We start from the raw sequence: 18,653 nt of genomic DNA on the forward strand, positions 1-18,653 counted from the left end.
GTCCGGGCTTCTTCGCCCAACAGGTCATTTATGAAAGGGCACTTAGTATCCCAATGTCTTCAGTTAGACATCTCTTCCTTTTGGAGAAGGCAATATCCTTAGAGCACTTCTACACAGGAGGATTTGTGGCTGACAGCCGTTCCAGCAATGACTATTCCTTTGCTTTTACACAGGAACAATCATGGCTCAGTAAATGGAGGCGGAGCCGGCCGGAGATCATTGCGGTCCACCCACCTCTATTTACGGAAAGCAGGCCGTCTTTTTATAGATGAACGGCTGCCTGTTTACACGGACCAATCGTTGTTAGTTTTTTATGCGTTTAGAAACTGAACGACTAACGATAACTAAACCCATTGTTTGTTCAGTTGCTGTATGCATTTACAGCAAGATTGTCCAGCGAGAATCTCAACGATAAAGGGCCGTATTAAAGGGCTGGGCGTTGGATTATAGGTGGCATTAGAGGATAGTTAAATTTCTTCCTGGAGAAGAACTAATTTGCATATATGAGACTTGGCACTATGCCAGTAAAATAAGGCCATGCTCGATCTGACTCCCTCATGGGAAGAGGAAAATGCAATCCCTGCAGGTGATGGATTTGTTCTATGACGAAGCTGAGCAGCGCTAGACATACTCCATTTACTATATAATGGAAGCTGTCTGGCTTCTTCTGGCAGTTTGTGCCAAATTTGCGAAAGAGTCTCCAGCGCAGATTTGAAGAGAGCTTAAGTGCAGATCTGTAAATGTCAGGAACTTTCTCATCATTGGAAAGCTGCTCTTCAATAACTGGAGAGGGGGAGGAGGGGGATGCTGCTGCAGTCGGAGACAGATGCTGTGAGAGGGGAGGTAGCACAGCTTGGACGCAACTCGTATCAGACAGCACACAGACACCCAATGTGCCGGACACCGCACGTTACATGAATAGGACTTGCAGTAATTTGTTGTAATTTGCTGGAGGGGGGGGGGGGGGTTGTTGTAATTTGCTTGGGGGGGGGGGGGGTTGTTGTATTTTTCAAACTTTGAGTGAAAAAAATCCCATTCATTTGAATGTATTCATTCACACAAGAGATCTATTTCTGTGCGTTTTTTTGTTTGTTTTTTAATTTTTTTTTGTAGCTGTCATACTCCTGCTTCCTGGTCACACCCGGAGAAGTGTGTACAGTGACATGGGGATCCAAATGTCGGTAGCCATTAAAAAAATTACTTTTTATTTGTTTGGCGCCAACTTATTTCACAGCGCTTTCAGGTAATTTATTACCCCCACCAAGCTGGGTGCTCATTTTACAGACTTCATAAGGATGGAGTCACCATTGAGGCAGCTACCTAAACCAGGCTCGGATTGAACTCTCAACCTTCAGGTCGTGAGCGAGAGCTTAGGACTGCATTTCTGCTGCCTTCGCTCTCTGCATCACACAGGACTCTCTCATACTCTTGTTCTCTAGTCACAGACGGAACAGTGTGTACAGTGATACACGGATCCGGTTCTCGGTACTGGTCACCCTCCTCTTCTCTAGTCACAGCCGGAGCAGTGTGTACAGTGATATAGGGATCTGGTTCTCTGCAGCGGTCACGCTCCTGTTCTCTAGTCACAGCCGAAGTAGCATGTACAGTGATACAGGGATACGGTTCTTGGTCACGCTCACGCTCCTGTTCGCTAGTCACAGCCAGAGCAGTATGTACAGTGATACAGGGATCCGGTTCTCGGTAGTGGCCACGCTCCTGTTCTCTAGTCACAGCCAGAGCAGTGTGTACAGTGACATGGGAATCCGGATCTCTGTAGTGGTCATGCGCCTGTTCTCTAGTCACAGCCAGAACAGTGTACACAGGGATCCGGATCTTGGTAGCGGTCATACACTTGTTCTCTGGTCACAGCCGGAGCAGTGTGTACAGTGACATGGGGATCCAGTTCTCGGTAGCAGTCACACTCCTGTTCTCTAGTCACAGCCGGAGCAGTGTACACAGGGATCCGGATCTCGGTAGTGGTCATACTCCTGTTCTCTGCTCACAGCCTGAGCAGTGTGTACAATGACATGGGGATCCGGATCTCTGTAGTGGTCATACTCCTGTTCTCTGCTCACAGCCTGAGCAGTGTGTACAATGACATGGGGATCCGGATCTCTGTAGTGGTCATACTCCTGTTCTCTGCTTACAGCCTGAGCAGTGTTTACAATGACATGGGGATCCGGATCTCTGTAGTGGTCATACTCCTATTCTCTGCTCACAGCCTGAGCAGTGTTTACAATGACATGGGGATCCGGATCTCTGTAGTGGTCATACTCCTGTTCTCTGCTCACAGCCTGAGCAGTGTTTACAATGACATGGGGATCCGGATCTCTGTAGTGGTCATACTCCTATTCTCTGCTCACAGCCTGAGCAGTGTTTACAATGACATGGGGATCCGGATCTCTGTAGTGGTCATACTCCTGTTCTCTGCTCACAGCCTGAGCAGTGTTTACAATGACATGGGGATCCGGATCTCTGTAGTGGTCATACTCCTATTCTCTGCTCACAGCCTGAGCAGTGTGTACAATGACATGGGGATCCGGATCTCTGTAGTGGTTATACTCCTGTTCTCTGCTCACAGCCTGAGCAGTGTGTACAATGAAATGGGGATCCGGATCTCTGTAGTGGTCATACTCCTATTCTCTGCTCACAGCCTGAGCAGTATGTACAGTTATACAGAGTTCCGGATCTCGGTAGCGGTCATACTCCTGTTCTCTAGTCACAGCCGGAGCAGTGTACACAGGGATCCGGATCTCGGTAGTGGTCATACTCCTGTTCTCTGCTCACAGCCTGAGCAGTATGTACAGTTATACAGCGTTCCGGATCTCGGTAGCGGTCATACTCCTGTTCTCTAGTCACAGCCGGAGCAGTGTGCACAGTGATACATGGATCCTAATCTACATACCGGTCACACTACTGCTCTGAGGGATGAGAGTCCAGCTTTTGTGACTGTGGAGCAGATGTTGTAGCTGCGGTGCCCAGGAGTTGGCGTCTGGCTCTTGCTAATCCCCTCTTCCAGTAAATGGGATCTGCCCTCACACATGGTGCCCAAGGCTTGCTGCACTTCACAGGTCACTCACAGTGCAGGCACCCTGTGGGACCAATGCCCCACTTGCCCAGCCCTGAACGTCGTCTCACTGGTAGTAACCTCTATAGACCATATAATGCTGCAGATCCCTCACTTTACATAGTATGTGTGACTGGTTGTCTTATACTCCAGTCACTGCCAAAGTTTTGTTTCTTCTATTGCCTACAACACCTCATAACTTGTTGCCCCCTGTTAGCAATCAGAGGATCACATATCAGTGTACATGCATAGGTTTTTGGCAGGTGTGGAAAAAATGTCGTAAGCTAAGAATACTTCCAAAAATTAAAGTGTTAAATAGTTTGCATTTTGGTTAATTGATAAAAATAGAGTGAATAAACCAAAGAGAAATCTAACTCAAATGAATATTTAGTGTGACCTTTGCCTACGAAACTGCGTGACTTCTTCTAGGTACACTTACACAAAGTCAGGGTTTTGTTTAGGATTCTAGTCAGATGTATGATTAATCAATTATATCAAACAAGTGATAATGATCATTTTCAAATGTAGGTTAAAACAGAGGAAAAATAGGAACAGAAACAGCTGTGTAGGAGGCTTAAACCTGGGTGAGGAGAAATGAAACTATGCTACAAAGGTGAGGCTGTGGAAGACAGTTTTATGTCACAGGTCATACACCACGGTAAGACTGAGCACCACAGCAAGACACAAGGTAGTTATACTTCATTAGCAAGGTCTCTCCCAGGCAAAGATTTCAAAGCAGATTGGGGTTTCAAGATGTCTTGTTCAAGCTCCTTTGAAGAAGCACAAAGAAACAGGCAACGTTCAGGACCGTAGTCACAATGGTCAGCCATGAAAGATGCATCATGCTTACTTCTCTTTTGAAATTGAAAGATGTCCAGCAATGCCATCAGCTCAGACAGAAACCAGTAGGGTCCGGGTGCAGTAAACCCATCTAGTATTCGGATAAGTCTGGCCATAAGTGGTTTTCATTGAAGAATAGCAGCCAAAAAGCCTTACCTTCAACAAGGCCAAGCGACACAAGTATGTACGAAAACATGGGAAGAAAAATGGCAGCAAGTGCTGAGGACTAATGAGCCATAATGTGAAATATTTGGACAACAACCTGTCTTCTGTTACAGCCAAAGGGCTGGAGAGCAGTACAATAATGAGTGTCTGCAGGCAGCAGGGAAGCATGGTGGAGAGCGGTACAATAATGAGTGTCTGCAGGCAGCAGTGAAGCATGGTGGAGAGCGGTACAATAATGAGTGTCTGCAGGCAGCAGTGAAGCATGGTGGAGAGCGGTACAATAATGAGTGTCTGCAGGCAGCAGTGAAGCATGGTGGAGAAGTAGTACAATGAGTGTCTGCGGCAGCAGTGAAGCATGGTGGAAGCGTTTTGAGGCAGCATTTCAGCAGATGGACTTCAGGATTTGGTCATGAATAATGGTTTCTTCAATGCTGAGAAATACAGGCAGATATTTACCCATCATGCAGTACCATCAGGCAGGCGTCTGATTGGCTCTCAATTCTCCAGCAGGAAAACGATCCCAAACATCCAGCCAATGTCATTATGAACTATCTTCAATCTAAGTAAGAACAAGGAGTCTGGGAAGTGATTATATGGACCCACAGAGCTCTGATCTCATCATCATCCAGTCTATCTAGGATTGCATGGAGAGACTGAAGGATCTGAGCCGACAGCCACAGAAGATCTTTGCTTTGTTCTCCAAAACAGCTGGATCAGCCTCCCTGCAGAATTCCTTCAAAAACTGTGTGCAAGTGTTCCCGGAAGAACTGATGGCAGAGGGTGGTCACACCAAATATTGATGTGATTTACTTTCCTCCTTTTGTTCGATCTTTTTGCCTTTTGTTAATTGACAGAATGAATTAACACTTCTTCTATTTTTGAAATCTTACTTTGCAGCATTTTTTCCACAACTGCATTAAAACCTTTAGTACAGTCCTGTATATCAGAGTACAAAGATGGATATGAGATGGATATTAGATAAGAGATGGGTAGATGTGAGATTCATAGATGGTTAGATATAAGAAGGATACATATAATAGGAGATGGATAGATATATTACCGTATTATATGATAAATAGATGGATATGAGAAAGGGACAGATAGGAGATACACTGAAGGATTGCCGGATTAGGAACATCTCCTCACTAGCCTTTTTTTGCTGATCATGGCTTTCAGACATCACAGAACAGATTCCGCAAGGTGGTGAACATCCTCCATACTCAACCCATGCTCTACGCAGCAGCTCCGTCAGTTGGTGCACATTTTGTGGATAAGTGGGACCAGATCTCACAGCCCTTTCCAGCATATCCTAAACATGTCCAATGGGATTACAGTCCAGTAAGTTTGAGGGCCGAGACGGTGGGGAAAATTTGTCATGTTCCTCCAACCACCCACTAGTGATCTGGGCTTGATGACAACGATCGTTGTCCTTTTGAGAAATGGAAGTGTGGTCGGGGAAGACTTCCTGAAGATATAGGTGCAGACGGCCAGCTGACAGATCCTTGTAGCTTTCACAATTGAAAGTTTGTGGTATGATGGCCAACTCTCCTAGGCCAAGACTTTGGTGCCACCAGCCTCTTGACCCAAACGGTGCGCCCATGGGATACAATATGATGCTGTTTATGGCAGACATGTGTCCAGCCATCTATATGGTTAAGCAGGAAACTGGACTTGTCACTGCAAACGACCTTCTGCCATGTGTCCAAGGTCCATGGATGGATTTCCTAGGCCCATATGAGGTGGTGTTGGTTATAGTGTGGGGTCATCAGGGACACCAGTGTTGATCTTTAGTTATTGAACCCCAGTTGACGCAAGGTACGTTGCATGGTCATTGCGGACACTTGTCTAATTTCCCCACTATTATACTGCTGGGTCAGTTGGTCCATTATGGAACGTCATTGCTGAGATACAGGTCATTCCACCTGACGTTCGCCTTTAGGATCAACCACACATGACCTGCCTGATCTTCTCTCCATGGTTGAACCATTCTTGGTGCACTCTTGTTGGCTGTTCCTGAACCATGGTATCGAGTGTGACTGTTTCAGAAATACTAGTACCATACCTCCAGTCCCGGTCTGCCCGCCGTCAAGATCACTCAGATCACCCCCTTTACCCATGACTGCCAAATATTGCCTCCTGCTGCACAGGGGAGAGGTCAACGCCTTATCTGAGAACAGATCGGGATGTGACAATTGGGTGGTACTGCCTTACGGATCACAAGATGTCACATGCCAGCTATTCCTAATGCAGAGATCATTCCGTGTAGATGGGTATGAGGATATATATGAGATAATCTTATATCCTTCCATCCATGTCTTATATCTATCTGTCCTTTTTTGATATCTATGTACTTGACTCGTATCCATGTTATATCCATCTATTGAGGTAGATAGATAGAAAGCTATTAACCCTTTCCAATCCAATTTGGATCCTGGTTTTCCTAGGGGGGCTTACTCTTTTTCTGCTGTTATACAACGGCGCTATCTGCTGGCTAAAGCCAGTACTGCATGAGGTGACACGTTGGATAGGCTCTGACAGCAGAGAGGCTGGCAATATACAGAAAGAGAACCCCAACGAATGTCTTCCAACATCGGAGCTGTACAGCCTTAAATCATAATGTCTTTAGAGGTCAGACAGTGGATTGGAAAGGGTTAAATCAATAAGCCCTGGATAGTTGGATATGAGATAAATACAAGATGGACGGGAGAAGGATGCATAGATAATAATATAATAGAATTTCCATATCTGATGTTCTAACAGCGCAATAACAAACACATATGGTGGGCGCTATGTAACATTCTCTGTCTATCTCTTCAGGACGCTAACGAGGACCCAGGAGAAGATGTCGCTTTGCTGTCGGTCAGCTTTGAAGATGCAGAAGCTACACAAGTGTTCCCCAAACTCTACCTGTCGCCCCGAGTAGAACAGTAAGTGTTTAAGTGTTTCCCCAACTCCGCAGAGTTCCATGGGTTATTTTTATGTTTGATGTGATGCCTGATGATATCCGTCACTCCGGGGGGGGTGTGATGTCCATTTTGAATGCCGCCATCTTGGATTCAACCTCTTAACTTTTCACATGGGAACGCAGGTGTGTGATATGTCAGACTGACAGAATGTTACCTGCTTAACAAGGGTGCCCTTCATTTTAACCAAACTTTATTCGTTCTTTTGTTAGCCCAGTGATTTTCTTAATTACAGACCATGTGAATGATGGCATTTTCTCGAGCAGAACGCGTTGAGATCGTCGTCCTGTCAGGTGAGTGAAGCACACGTGTCGTCGCCACAAGTTTTACTCAGCGCCACCCAAGCAGATCTCTCATTACTCACGGTGCAGTTGCCAAACTTCTTTCCAAATTCCAAGAAATGGATTCTGTCGCTGATCAAGCAAAATCTGAGTGACCAAGACCAGTTAAGGCCCATTTACATGCAACTATTATCGCTCAAAATTCGTTCAAACAATGGCATATGAGCGATATCGTTGCATGTAAACGCTGCCATCGTTCACTCTTCGGCTGAACAATGATTTTAAGGTGAGCTTAAAATCCATCTTTCAGCCGGAGAGAGATAATAGGGACTGCATGCTGTGTTCTTCACAGGAGTCGGAGATTACATTGCATTCTGCCGTCAGCCCGTGCCTGAAAAATTGACCTGTGTGCAGAGTTCAGACCACGTGCTGGGCTCTGCAAACAGCTCCCGGGGGCCCTTTTACACGCAAATTAAGCTGATAAAGTGCTAATGGACATTAGTGTTCATTAACACTTTTATGCAAAACGATCGCTAAAACGGTCAATCTTTCAATCGTTTGAAAGATTGTCTTTGCGTGTAAATAGGCCTTTACTTGTGAGTGAGGTTGAAACAACTGCTGCTGATGCATCATTAGTAAAGGTGTTTGGTTGTCCGGTTTTACCTGCAACAGAACCTGTTTCTTGGAATTTGGAAAGAAGTTTGGCAACTGCACTGCGGGTAACGGAGGTCTGGTTGGGCAGCGTTGATTGAAATCTGTGGCGAAGACACGTGTACTTTATTACATAAGGACGATCTCAACACATTCTGCTTGAGATAATCATTCCCATTGCCTGTAATGAAGATAAGTCACCATGTTGACATGAGAACCAAGCACACCGCTGTACTCCTAGTGAAGTTCTCTATCAGTTTGATATATCGCACATCTACCTTCCCAATGGAAAAATTAGAGTTTAATTGGAGTCAGTTCCAAGATAGTGGCGGCCATCATTATGGTGGCATGGGCTAACAGGTTTATCCACTTTCCCCGTCGCTTACATTCAAAATTGCATCACTGTCTACTAGAGATGAACGAGCATACTCGCTAAGGGCAATTACTTGAGCGAGCATTGTCCTTAGCGAGTACCTGCCCGCTCGGAAGAAAAGATTCGGGTGCTGGCGGGGAGCGGTGAGTAGCGGCAGTCAGCAGGTGGGAGTGGGGGGGGGAGGAGAGGGAGAGAGAGATCTCCCCTCCGTTCCCGCCCGCTCTTCCCCACTGGCACCCGAATCTTTTCTTCCGAGTGGGCAGGTACTCGCTAAGGACAATGCTCGATCGAGTAATTGTCCTTAGTGAGTATGCTCGCTCATCTCTACTGTCTACCAAAACGTTTCCATTGTGTATTGAGGCACCCTGTGCATCACGTTTAGACGTGTTGACCCCCTTTTTTTCCCAACACTTCTGCACTTCATGCTGGATATTCGCTCCTGGGTCAAATCCTGACTGACGACAACCCATTCTTGCCTAATCAGTGCTTGGAATGTATCATAATTTGGCCGGCTTCACACGACCGGGTCTGATCTCGCACGCGTACCTGTGGTTTCTGCATTGTACTTGACCAAAAAAATCTCGCCGTCCGTCATGCATAGCGCTACAAACCCCCCCCCCCCCCAATATTTGTATTTCCCGCGCCGTGACTTAGCGATGACGCGGGTACCCGTGGCCCATACGTAATGATAATTGCATATGGACTGCGGGTCGGACGGCCTCTGTTGACTTCGATGGAGGCCGTCCGCAGCAAAATAGATCATACTGCGTTTTTTTTCTTTTCTTTCCCCTCTGCTCCAGGAATGCGCAGTCCGTATTTGTGAGGGTGAGTGAAAAAAACAAATGACACGCCTTTCAATGTGAGCGATTTGCTGCAGATCCTCCACATGGATGCCGATCGTGGATTCCACAATGGGAATACGGTCGTGTGAAGCCGGTTTTTCTGTGATTTTGTTTGTCCGCCCGCTTTTTGAGGATTGACTGCAGGTTCTCAATGGGACTTTTCTTCTCCAGGCAATCATTTACCATACATAGAAAGTCTAGTACAAACCTACGACCGCAGCGGACTGGGGTACGGTTATTTACTCTGATGACGCCCCCTTAGACAGTTTGGGACATCTGGAAGAATGTCCAGAGAAGAAAACCTGAGTGCTGCCATGAGTCCGGTGTCATGCCAACAGTAAGGCATCCCGGGACCATCCATGAGTGGCATCGTTTTTCCCCCAAGGCAGCGGGCTCACTCTCCGAAGCGTCGAGGGGCAATGTGGTGCTGAACAATGCTTTCTCCAGCATGATGGACCATCGTGTCACAAGCTAAAAGTGATAACTAAGTGGCTCGGGGAACAAAATATTGGGATTTTGGGGTCCATGTCCAGGAACCTCCCCAGATCTCCATCCCATTGAGAATCTGTGGTCATTCCTCAAAAAGCAGGGAGAGAAGCAAAACTACTAATTGTAATAAACTCCAAGCACTGATTGGGCTACAATGGGCTCCCATCAGTCAGGATTTGGCTAGTGTGCCGGGGTGAACTGCAGAAGTCCTAAACATAGGGGGGTCAGCACTGTAAATATTCTTTACCTAAACCCGATGGATTTGTCAATGACATTTATACAACCTCTAATTGCACTTCGGTAACCATAAAAACCTCCAACTAAATACCTAAAAACAAGGAAGCAGCAAAATTTGTGAAAAACTAAATTTGTGTCGGTCTCAAAACTTTTGGGCACGACTGCATCGGCAATAGGAACCATATGGGAATGTACGGCGGTGCGTCTCCATGGGTTTAACGGAAACGGTTTTGTTGTCACATGCAAATGTTCAACTGCCAGACTTTATTATGAAAAAACTGTTTTTACAGTGAAAAACCTACATTTAATAATGGAAAAATAACCCCGGATGTCTAGAACCGGCGGCCGTCCCTTTAATGCGTGTGTTCGTAAAAAGTTACAGACGTGCTTAAAATGACGTACCTTTTTTTCATGTACTTCTAACGCATACATTAAAGTCCATGAGAATCCCAATGTGAACAGCCCCGTGTACATAGCGGCCAGTCTAAGCTAGTAGAGCGCTGAGACATATACAATGGCACATACTGTAGCTGCAGTGTAAAGCATGGGGTGCACATTGCAGCTGCTGGAGGCTCTGATGAGACAGAAGGAAGATTTCAGGCTGACATATAAAGTAGAAGATGCATAAAGAGTTGTGGAAGTGGATGTGCGCCAATAAATCAGAAGTTGAGGCATGGATCGGAGTATTTAATACTGCAGTGTAAAGCATGGGGGGTAGAGAATTGTGAACCTCTAATGAGCGTCTCGGACTGAAGAGCAGGTAAGTGTTCCTCCTAGGTAGCGTTCAGTACATGACCTACTACAGTCCTGCCGCCTATGGAGGGCCCTCTAGGACCCCGGCGCTCATTGTTCGCGGGGCCGCAGATCTCCGCGGTTTACAGCACTCCGTAATGTACAGAGATGTTTATGGTGATTGTAATAAATCTGCTCCAACCGCACAGAACAAAAGCTGCTCTTGTTAGCGCCGCTGTTTACATGTTCCCCAGAAGCCGCGCTCTGCGGGGAAATGTCTGCATTACATCGAGTTCTCACAGCCGCCACTTAACTCTTCTGGCGCTGGTGACTATTGCAGTATATCTGTACGCCGGGTCCAAATCCCGTCTAATCCCACGGCGCTAATGATACGTAAAGGACGGCGCTGGATGTCACGTTCCCCGTGGTTTCCTGCAGAGGACAGGCTGCTGTACTGATGCCTCTGCACAGAGACCCCAGACAACTTATCAATCCAACTTATCAATCAACTTATTGCCAGACCGATCCCACAGCTAGCGGGATTATTGGGGTGCGAGCGCACATAGCGTAGTGCATGCGGATTCTACGCACGGATCTGCATGCAGAAAGTGCGCAGCGGGAGGTCCTAATCACACGGATTAAATTGGGCACGGAGCTGACACTTCATTCGAATCTTAGGCTCTATTCACACGGACGATTTTCGTGTACAAGTTGGTCAGAACTCGCACAGAGAAAGATCCCATCAGTCATTCGAATGGGTCATATTCACGGTTAATTCCTAAATACGATTTTCCTCTTGGGCGTCTCGTCCGCGCCTATACCGTCCCTGCAGGTCCTATTTTTAAGCGATTCTTCTTTCAGGATCGCCCGTTATTTCCTGTGGGAGCGTTCATAAAGCCCGGCCGTGCGAGTGCAATCCATCTCTAATGCATGTTACTATGGGGACCGCATGAAAGAAAGAATCAAGAAGTGGCGAACGTGAAAACCGCGCATGGGAGAATGGATGCAGATAGAAATGGAAATCACTAAAACACGCAGCAAACGGCGCGGAAAGCGGGTTTTGGGGTTTTTTTTCCGCTGGCGCATATATTCACATGTGTATTTAACCCCGTTCAGTACGGTAAATCCACGTTCGGCCGTGTCACGTGTTTTGTGCGTGGAAACCGCGTCAAGAATTGACAAATCTTCACAACTTCTTTTTTTGTTGTTACCCTATGCAGAACGGTGTGAACTATAGCACAAGTCTTCATTATAGTCAATAGAAAGCTAAAATGGCGCGGATTCCGATGCATATTTCGGCGTGGAATTCAGGCAAAACCATTTGACCCCATGCAATAATGGCGAAGGAGATGAGATGTTTACAAATAAAAGTTCTACCGTGGAGTTGCTCCTTCACCAATTTCCCAGCACGGTCCCAGTAGCAGCGGCCATGAGGTTTTCGCCGTTCGCTCCTTGGATACGCCTTAAGGGTTTTGTTTCAATGCATATGGAAAAGTTCTGTAACTTTTTAAATCCTGCTTATGCTTCGGCTTCTCGGCATAGTCTCATCATCTCTGCTTCATGTCAGTGAACGGGAAAAGGCTCATATGTACTACAACTTTGGCGCCAGAATTCTGGCATCTAGAAGTCACTATTTTTGGGTGCAAGTACCACAACTGCGACTTTTTGGGCATGGACACCGGACCCCGGCACTTTTTAAAAAGCGGTTCGCATTGGGGTAGGTATTTCCTGGGTTGATTCCATTTCTAAAACACGGTAGAAATCTGCGGCTATTGCGCCATGGATCCGCACACGGATTAGCGATCGGTCCGCAAAATCTGCTGCTGGGATTTCCAGCGTGTTGGAGAAATTTTACTTCTTGACTCGGAAACGCATTGGAAATGTTTCCTTTCACTTACAGCAAGCAGAACTCTTGAAAAGAGTGCAGAATGCACATTTCCAAAGACTTCCACTATCTACGTACAAGCAGCAGGCCCCTTTAATGTCTCCCGCTTCCCTGTACTGTCGCTGGCAGACGTCTCTCCGGCATACTGGCAGGCGGGCGTTTGTGGGCAGCATCCACGTCAGGAGATTGCAACCTGCTGCTTTATTAGGGACTAGTGACGTCTCTGAGGCGCAGCCGGGAAACCAGGCAGAGACAGTAAAGACAAAGTCGCCAAGAACTCGGCCTACATCATCTTATCCAGTACTGAGGATCAGTCTGCAAGCTGACATCCTGGGAGAGAACTACACGTCTCAGCAGGCCTGGTGCCTGAAACCCTGCAGCCATCCTTTATATAATGGAACATTCTGCAGATTGTTTCACCATTTTCAAAACCTCTGCTTGCTGTCAGTTCTCATAGTAAACCGTGTCCCCATTCACTGTCTGGTGTGATCTGGGCTCTTCACTCCGATGCTCGGCTTGTTACAGTATATAATTCCTATAACATAATTAGGATGGATTTCTAGCCCCTGTGTATATAAACAAGGTAGTTTATATTCACTGACATCAAGCAGAGATCTTGAAAAGGGTACAATGTTAAAATGTAATCTATGTTAGAAAGTTTGACAATCCATAAAACTGAAAAGCCGCCTATTTAAAAGAAAGTTTCCCCCGTGAGCAGATGACCCCCGCGACTCCGATCCGTGGACACCCCAACCAGCTGAGATCATCGGGGATGTTCCATCCGGCCACGTATGGCGCTCATCTACGGAGATGGTGGTGATGTAATATGTGGCTGGATGGATCCTCCAGAGCGGGAGCTGCTATGGGGCCACCAACTGGCTGTTTTCCCTATACCTGGCCCTTTAACTACGGCCTTAAAGGGGCATGCTGATGAATGACGACGTTCATGACGTATATCTGCAGAGCAGAGGTCATTGGAGAGCGGCTTGAAGTCCTAGGCTGCCTTCTTCATCTTGTCGCCCCTCTTCCTTTAGGCAGCGCAGTGGTCACGTGTCCTCGGATGACCTGGAGCAGCGAGTAAGCATTTCATGTTCCTTCTTCTCTGGGCCTCATGTATTTGTGTGACTGCTCTATATACAAATACACGGTGGCTCCGGTAACCGCACACGGCTGCCATGATGGCCGCTCCATAGGGGACGGCGCTCTACAGGTTTTCTAAACCATTCCTCCCCGCATTACACTCGCACAGATATGAAGATCAATGTGAATTTTTTCTGACATACTCTGTGCTGCTGTGGACCCTGCTCCTTCTCTATGTAACTCTGTGACCTCCCACTCCTCTCCTGACATACTCTGTGCTGCTGTGGACCCTGCTCCTTCTCTATGTAACTCTGTGACCTCCCACTCCTCTCCTGACATACTCTGTGCTGCTGTGGACCCTGCTCCTTCTCTATGTAACTCTGTGACCTCCCACTTCTCTCCTGACATACTCTGTGCTGCTGTAGACCCTGCTCCTTCTTTATGTAACTCTGTGACCTTCCACTCCTCTCCTGACATACTCTGTGCTGCTGTGGACCCTGCTCCTTCTTTATGTAACTCTGTGACCTTCCACACCTCTCCTGACATACTCTGTGCTGCTGTAGACCATGCTCCTTCTTTATGTAACTGTGACCTTCCACACCTCTCCTGACATACTCTGTGCTGCTGTGGACCCTGCTTCTTCTCTATGTAACTCTGTGACCTCCCACTCCTCTCCTGACATACTCTGTGCTGCTGTGGACCCTGCTCCTTCTCTATGTAACTCTGTGACCTTCCACACCTCTCCTGACATACTCTGTGCTGCTGTGGACCCTGCTCCTTCTCTATGTAACTCTGTGACCTCCCACTCCTCTCCTGACATACTCTGTGCTGCTGTGGCCCCTGCTTCTTCTCTATGTAACTCTGTGACCTCCCACTCCTCTCCTGACATACTCTGTGCTGCTGTGGCCCCTGCTTCTTCTCTATGTAACTCTGTGACCTCCCACTTCTCTCCTGACATACTCTGTACTGCTGTGGCCCCTGCTTCTTCTCTATGTAACTCTGTGACCTCCCACTTCTCTCCTGACATACTCTGTGCTGCTGTAGACCCTGCTCCTTCTTTATGTAACTCTGTGACCTCCCACTTCTCTCCTGACATACTCTGTGCTGCTGTAGACCATGCTCCTTCTTTATGTAACTCTGTGACCTCCCACTTCTCTCCTGACATACTCTGTGCTGCTGTAGACCATGCTCCTTCTTTATGTAACTCTGTGACCTTCCACACCTCTCCTGACATACTCTGTGCTGCTGTAGACCATGCTCCTTCTTTATGTAACTCTGTGACCTTCCACACCTCTCCTGACATACTCTGTGCTGCTGTGGACCCTGCTCCTTCTCTATGTAACTCTGTGACCTTCCATACCTCTCCTGACATACTCTGCTCTGCTGTGGACCCTGCTCCTCAATATAACTCTGTGAACTTCCACTCCTCGTCTGACATACTCTGTGCTGCTGTGGACCCTGCTCCTTCTCTATGTAACTCTATGACCTCCCACTCCTCTCCTGACATACTCTGTGCTGCTGTGGACCCTGCTTCTTCTCTATGTAACTCTGTGACCTTCCACCACTCTCCTGACATACTCTGTGCTGCTGTGGACCCTACTCCTTTCATTATGTATCACTGTCTGTCTATAATGCTGTCTACTGATGGTGTGACTAGTAAGCCAGGTCATGTTTTCAGGGATATCGACATACAGAGTAACTACCTGTAGGTGGCACTAGAGAGCCAGTTCTCGTTCTATTTTGCATACTTTTCCCAGAAAACATTGCCCTGAAGACTTCCTCCACCGGCGGCATCTCCACAAGGAGGATCAGATCATACAAAATGTAATGTATACAGAAAAACAAAAGTCAGAGCAGGGTGCCCCCAGGAGCTTGCAATCTAAAGGGGTGCGGAAGTCCATTAAAGGGTACCACAGGGGGAAGGGCTTCTGTTTACAGTGATTCCAGCCTGTAGGTGCATCACAGAAGTCCTGGAGGAAGGTTGTGAGGAGGAAAGGTGATGGCTATAGGCTTAATAGTGGGGAAGAGATGTTGGAATGTGCAGCATGGTGGACAACTATATAGATGAGCACCAAAGTTTGTTTTTTTTCCTTTGTGATTTGTGTGTAGAAGAAACCTGTCACCAGCGTCTTGTCCGACGGCGTAAAGCACCCGGCGAGGCGCTACGGCTGTAGGGTCACCCAAGTCTGAGGCTTGTGAGTTCTTTGTACACCAAGATCAAAGATAAACCACAAGAGACGCATTCCTTCCACCGTGGAGAGTAAACAGAAATAACTCAGGGAGACGGGATCTGGCCGCCGCTGCGCTCTTGTGCGCGTCTTACGGGATTTGGGGAGATAAGTGTATAATAAATATTGTCATGCTGGAGGGGTATTTACCGCCGCGCACAGAACCATCTGGTAACGGGGGGGAGAACCGACGTTCCTGCTTTATCGAAATCAAGGCTGTGAAATCGGCCTGCGGGCTCCGGGACGCCGTCCAGAAATGTTCTCAGAACGCAGACTCAGCAGTTTTCTTCCCTGTCCTACGAGTTGGAGACACAAAGCACCACACCTTAAATGTTCTGTAGCCTCCTACCCTCCCCCGTCTGCGTTAGATATCACAGCGCCGAAGTTCTGCGCTTTCACCCAGCGGTGTGGTATCTGAGGTTAGGCGGCGACCCTCGGCCTCATCGCTGCCCCTCGGCAGACCTCGGTGTTCCCGGCCATCACTCCATTCGTTTCATAGTGTTACTCATTGGATATTTCAGAAGTTTTTTAATTTTTTTGTGAAACCACCTTATGTCTATAGGCGACACTAGACGACCGTGGAGGGATCGCCGTGCGTCAGATCGGCGTCTGTCTTGCCCAGATCTCAGATAATATCCATGAACCCTCTATTGCTGTTAAATGGAATCTCCAGGCCCTACGCACGGAGGTCACACAGTTTAGATGGGGCCCTGGGACGTAGGCTGAAACCAACAGGATTGAGATGGAACCAGAGACTTCCTTTGTTTAAACAGAGACCAATACATCTGGAAGAGGGGACAGAGGGGCCTAAAGGAGGGGACGGAGGGGCCTGAAGGAGGGTACGGAGGGGCCTAAATGAGGGGACGGAGGGGCCTGAAGGAGGCAACAGAGGGGCCTGAAGGAGGGGACGGAGGGGCCTAAATGAGGGGACGGAGGGGCCTGAAGGAGGCAACAGAGGGGCCTGAAGGAGGGGACGGAGAGGCCTAAATGAGGGGACGGAGGGGCCTGAAGGAGGCAACAGAGGGGCCTGAAGGAGGGGACGGAGGGGCCTGAAGGAGGCAACAGAGGGGCCTGAAGGAGGGGCCTAAAGGAGGCGACGGAGGGGCCTAAAGGAGGCGACGGAGGGGCCTAGAGGAGGGGACTGAGGTGTCTTCGAGGTGGGGACAGAGGAGTCTAGAGGACTTTGGAGAGAGACAAAAGGGTGTGGAGGAGGAGAGGACAGGGGACTTGGAGGAGGGTGTAGAGAGATCTAGAGTAGGGGACAGGAGTTTTTGAGGAGGAGACAGAAGGGTCTGGAGGAGGGGACAGGAAGGAACAGAGGAGTTTGGAGAGGGGACAGAAGACTTTTTGAGGAGGGCACAAAGGGGACAGGAAGAGGAGACAGTAGATTCTGGAGGAAAAGACAGAATGATCTGGAAGAGTTTTGACAGGGGTCTCGAGAAGGGCACAGAGGGGTTTCTGATAAGGAGACAGAAGGGTCTGGAGGAGGGGATGTAGTGTTCTTTGAGGAGAGGACAGGGGTCTGGAGGTGTTTAGAGAGAGATAGAAGGGTCTGGAGGAGGGGGACAGAGGAAAGAACAGAAGGGTCTGGAGGAGGGGGACAGAGGAAAGAACAGAAGGGTCTGGTGGAGGGGGACAGAGGAAAGAACAGAAGGGTCTGGTGGAGGGGGACAGAGGAAAGAACAAAAGGATCTAGAGGAGGGGACAAAGGGGTCTGACAGCAGTGTATTCACCTCCGCCCCTGAAGAACACATGTTCACTAAGCCCATTGCGTATGGGGGGAGTCGGGAGAATCTGACGGCTGTGTGAGGTGTTCGGCCACCTGTAGGGTACTTTCACGTTTTCAGCTCATCCTATCGCAAACACAATGTGTATTTCCCTGTTCATTCGTGACGGCGGTCTAATGCTACAGCTCGGTGTTCTGCGTTTCATGCGCCATTCGGTGGGGCTAATCCATGGCTTGTGACTGTAAGGTCTGTGAGAATGTTTTGGGTTTTTTTTTGCAGCACAGACAAAAATCTGCGTGTATCTTCCCGCTGTATTTCAATGGGCCGTGAAAAACCCTTTCACTAGTTTTTCATGTTTAATGTCAGCAGATTTGCTCAAACCCTACCCGGGTGAGCGGACCTAATCTGTATCCACCCCACAGGGAACATACTTCCCATGAACCATTTATACTCAGGACTAAACGCTTTTAATGGCTTTTGTGGCTCCTGGTGGATCTCATCCCTCTTGTGAAGACCGGGAAGAATGGCGCAGATTACCTACTGCCCACCCTCTGTATTGTGTGCGGCCGGTCGGACCGGTCTCTAGTCCATGAGCCTCTGATAGTCGCACACTGGCTGTGTTTGTGAATGACCCCCAGCCAGTGGCGACGTCAGTGCCTCCGACGCCTGGGACAGACTCAGGAATAGCAGGCATAAAACAGGTTAATAAGTAAACCAGTAACGTGTCCCGGACCGCGGATCACGCGCTGGATAGTTTCACTAATGGTTAGTTGCTGGGAAATCCCAGCAAAGCCCCAGACAAAGCGTACGCTGTATACACAACTGGAGTCTGCTGGAACCAGCGAGGCCCCTTACTGGAAGAGCGCATTCTCCGCTGGGTGATACGGAACATTCTTTATTGTTCACCACTGACCATCCGCCCACCAGAGGAGCCTGCCAGGCTGATGACGGGGGCTCTGCTACATCTCAGGAGCCTGTCACATCGCAGCCTTGTAATATACTATTGTATATGGTCCCCATACTATAAATTCTGCCCCGGACTGCGGCGCCGCATTGGATCAGGAATGCAGCTGGATACTTCGGAGACCCGTTG

General features: G+C 48.1%; 1 protein-coding gene across 2 annotated transcripts in view; it reads left to right on the top strand.

Moving 5' to 3' along the window:
• The window catches only part of BABAM2 (BRISC and BRCA1 A complex member 2), a 133,034-nt gene that overhangs the window by 52,871 nt on the left and 61,510 nt on the right, over positions 1-18,653 (top strand). For both annotated transcript variants that reach the window (XM_066595415.1, XM_066595414.1), the window contains one exon: positions 6,890-6,999. In XM_066595415.1, the coding sequence (XP_066451512.1) occupies positions 6,890-6,999 (110 nt within the window). The remainder of the gene's footprint in view (positions 1-6,889; positions 7,000-18,653) is intronic.

Source organism: Eleutherodactylus coqui, chromosome 3 (assembly GCF_035609145.1).
Source record: "Eleutherodactylus coqui strain aEleCoq1 chromosome 3, aEleCoq1.hap1, whole genome shotgun sequence".
Lineage (NCBI taxonomy): Eukaryota > Metazoa > Chordata > Amphibia > Anura > Eleutherodactylidae > Eleutherodactylus > Eleutherodactylus coqui.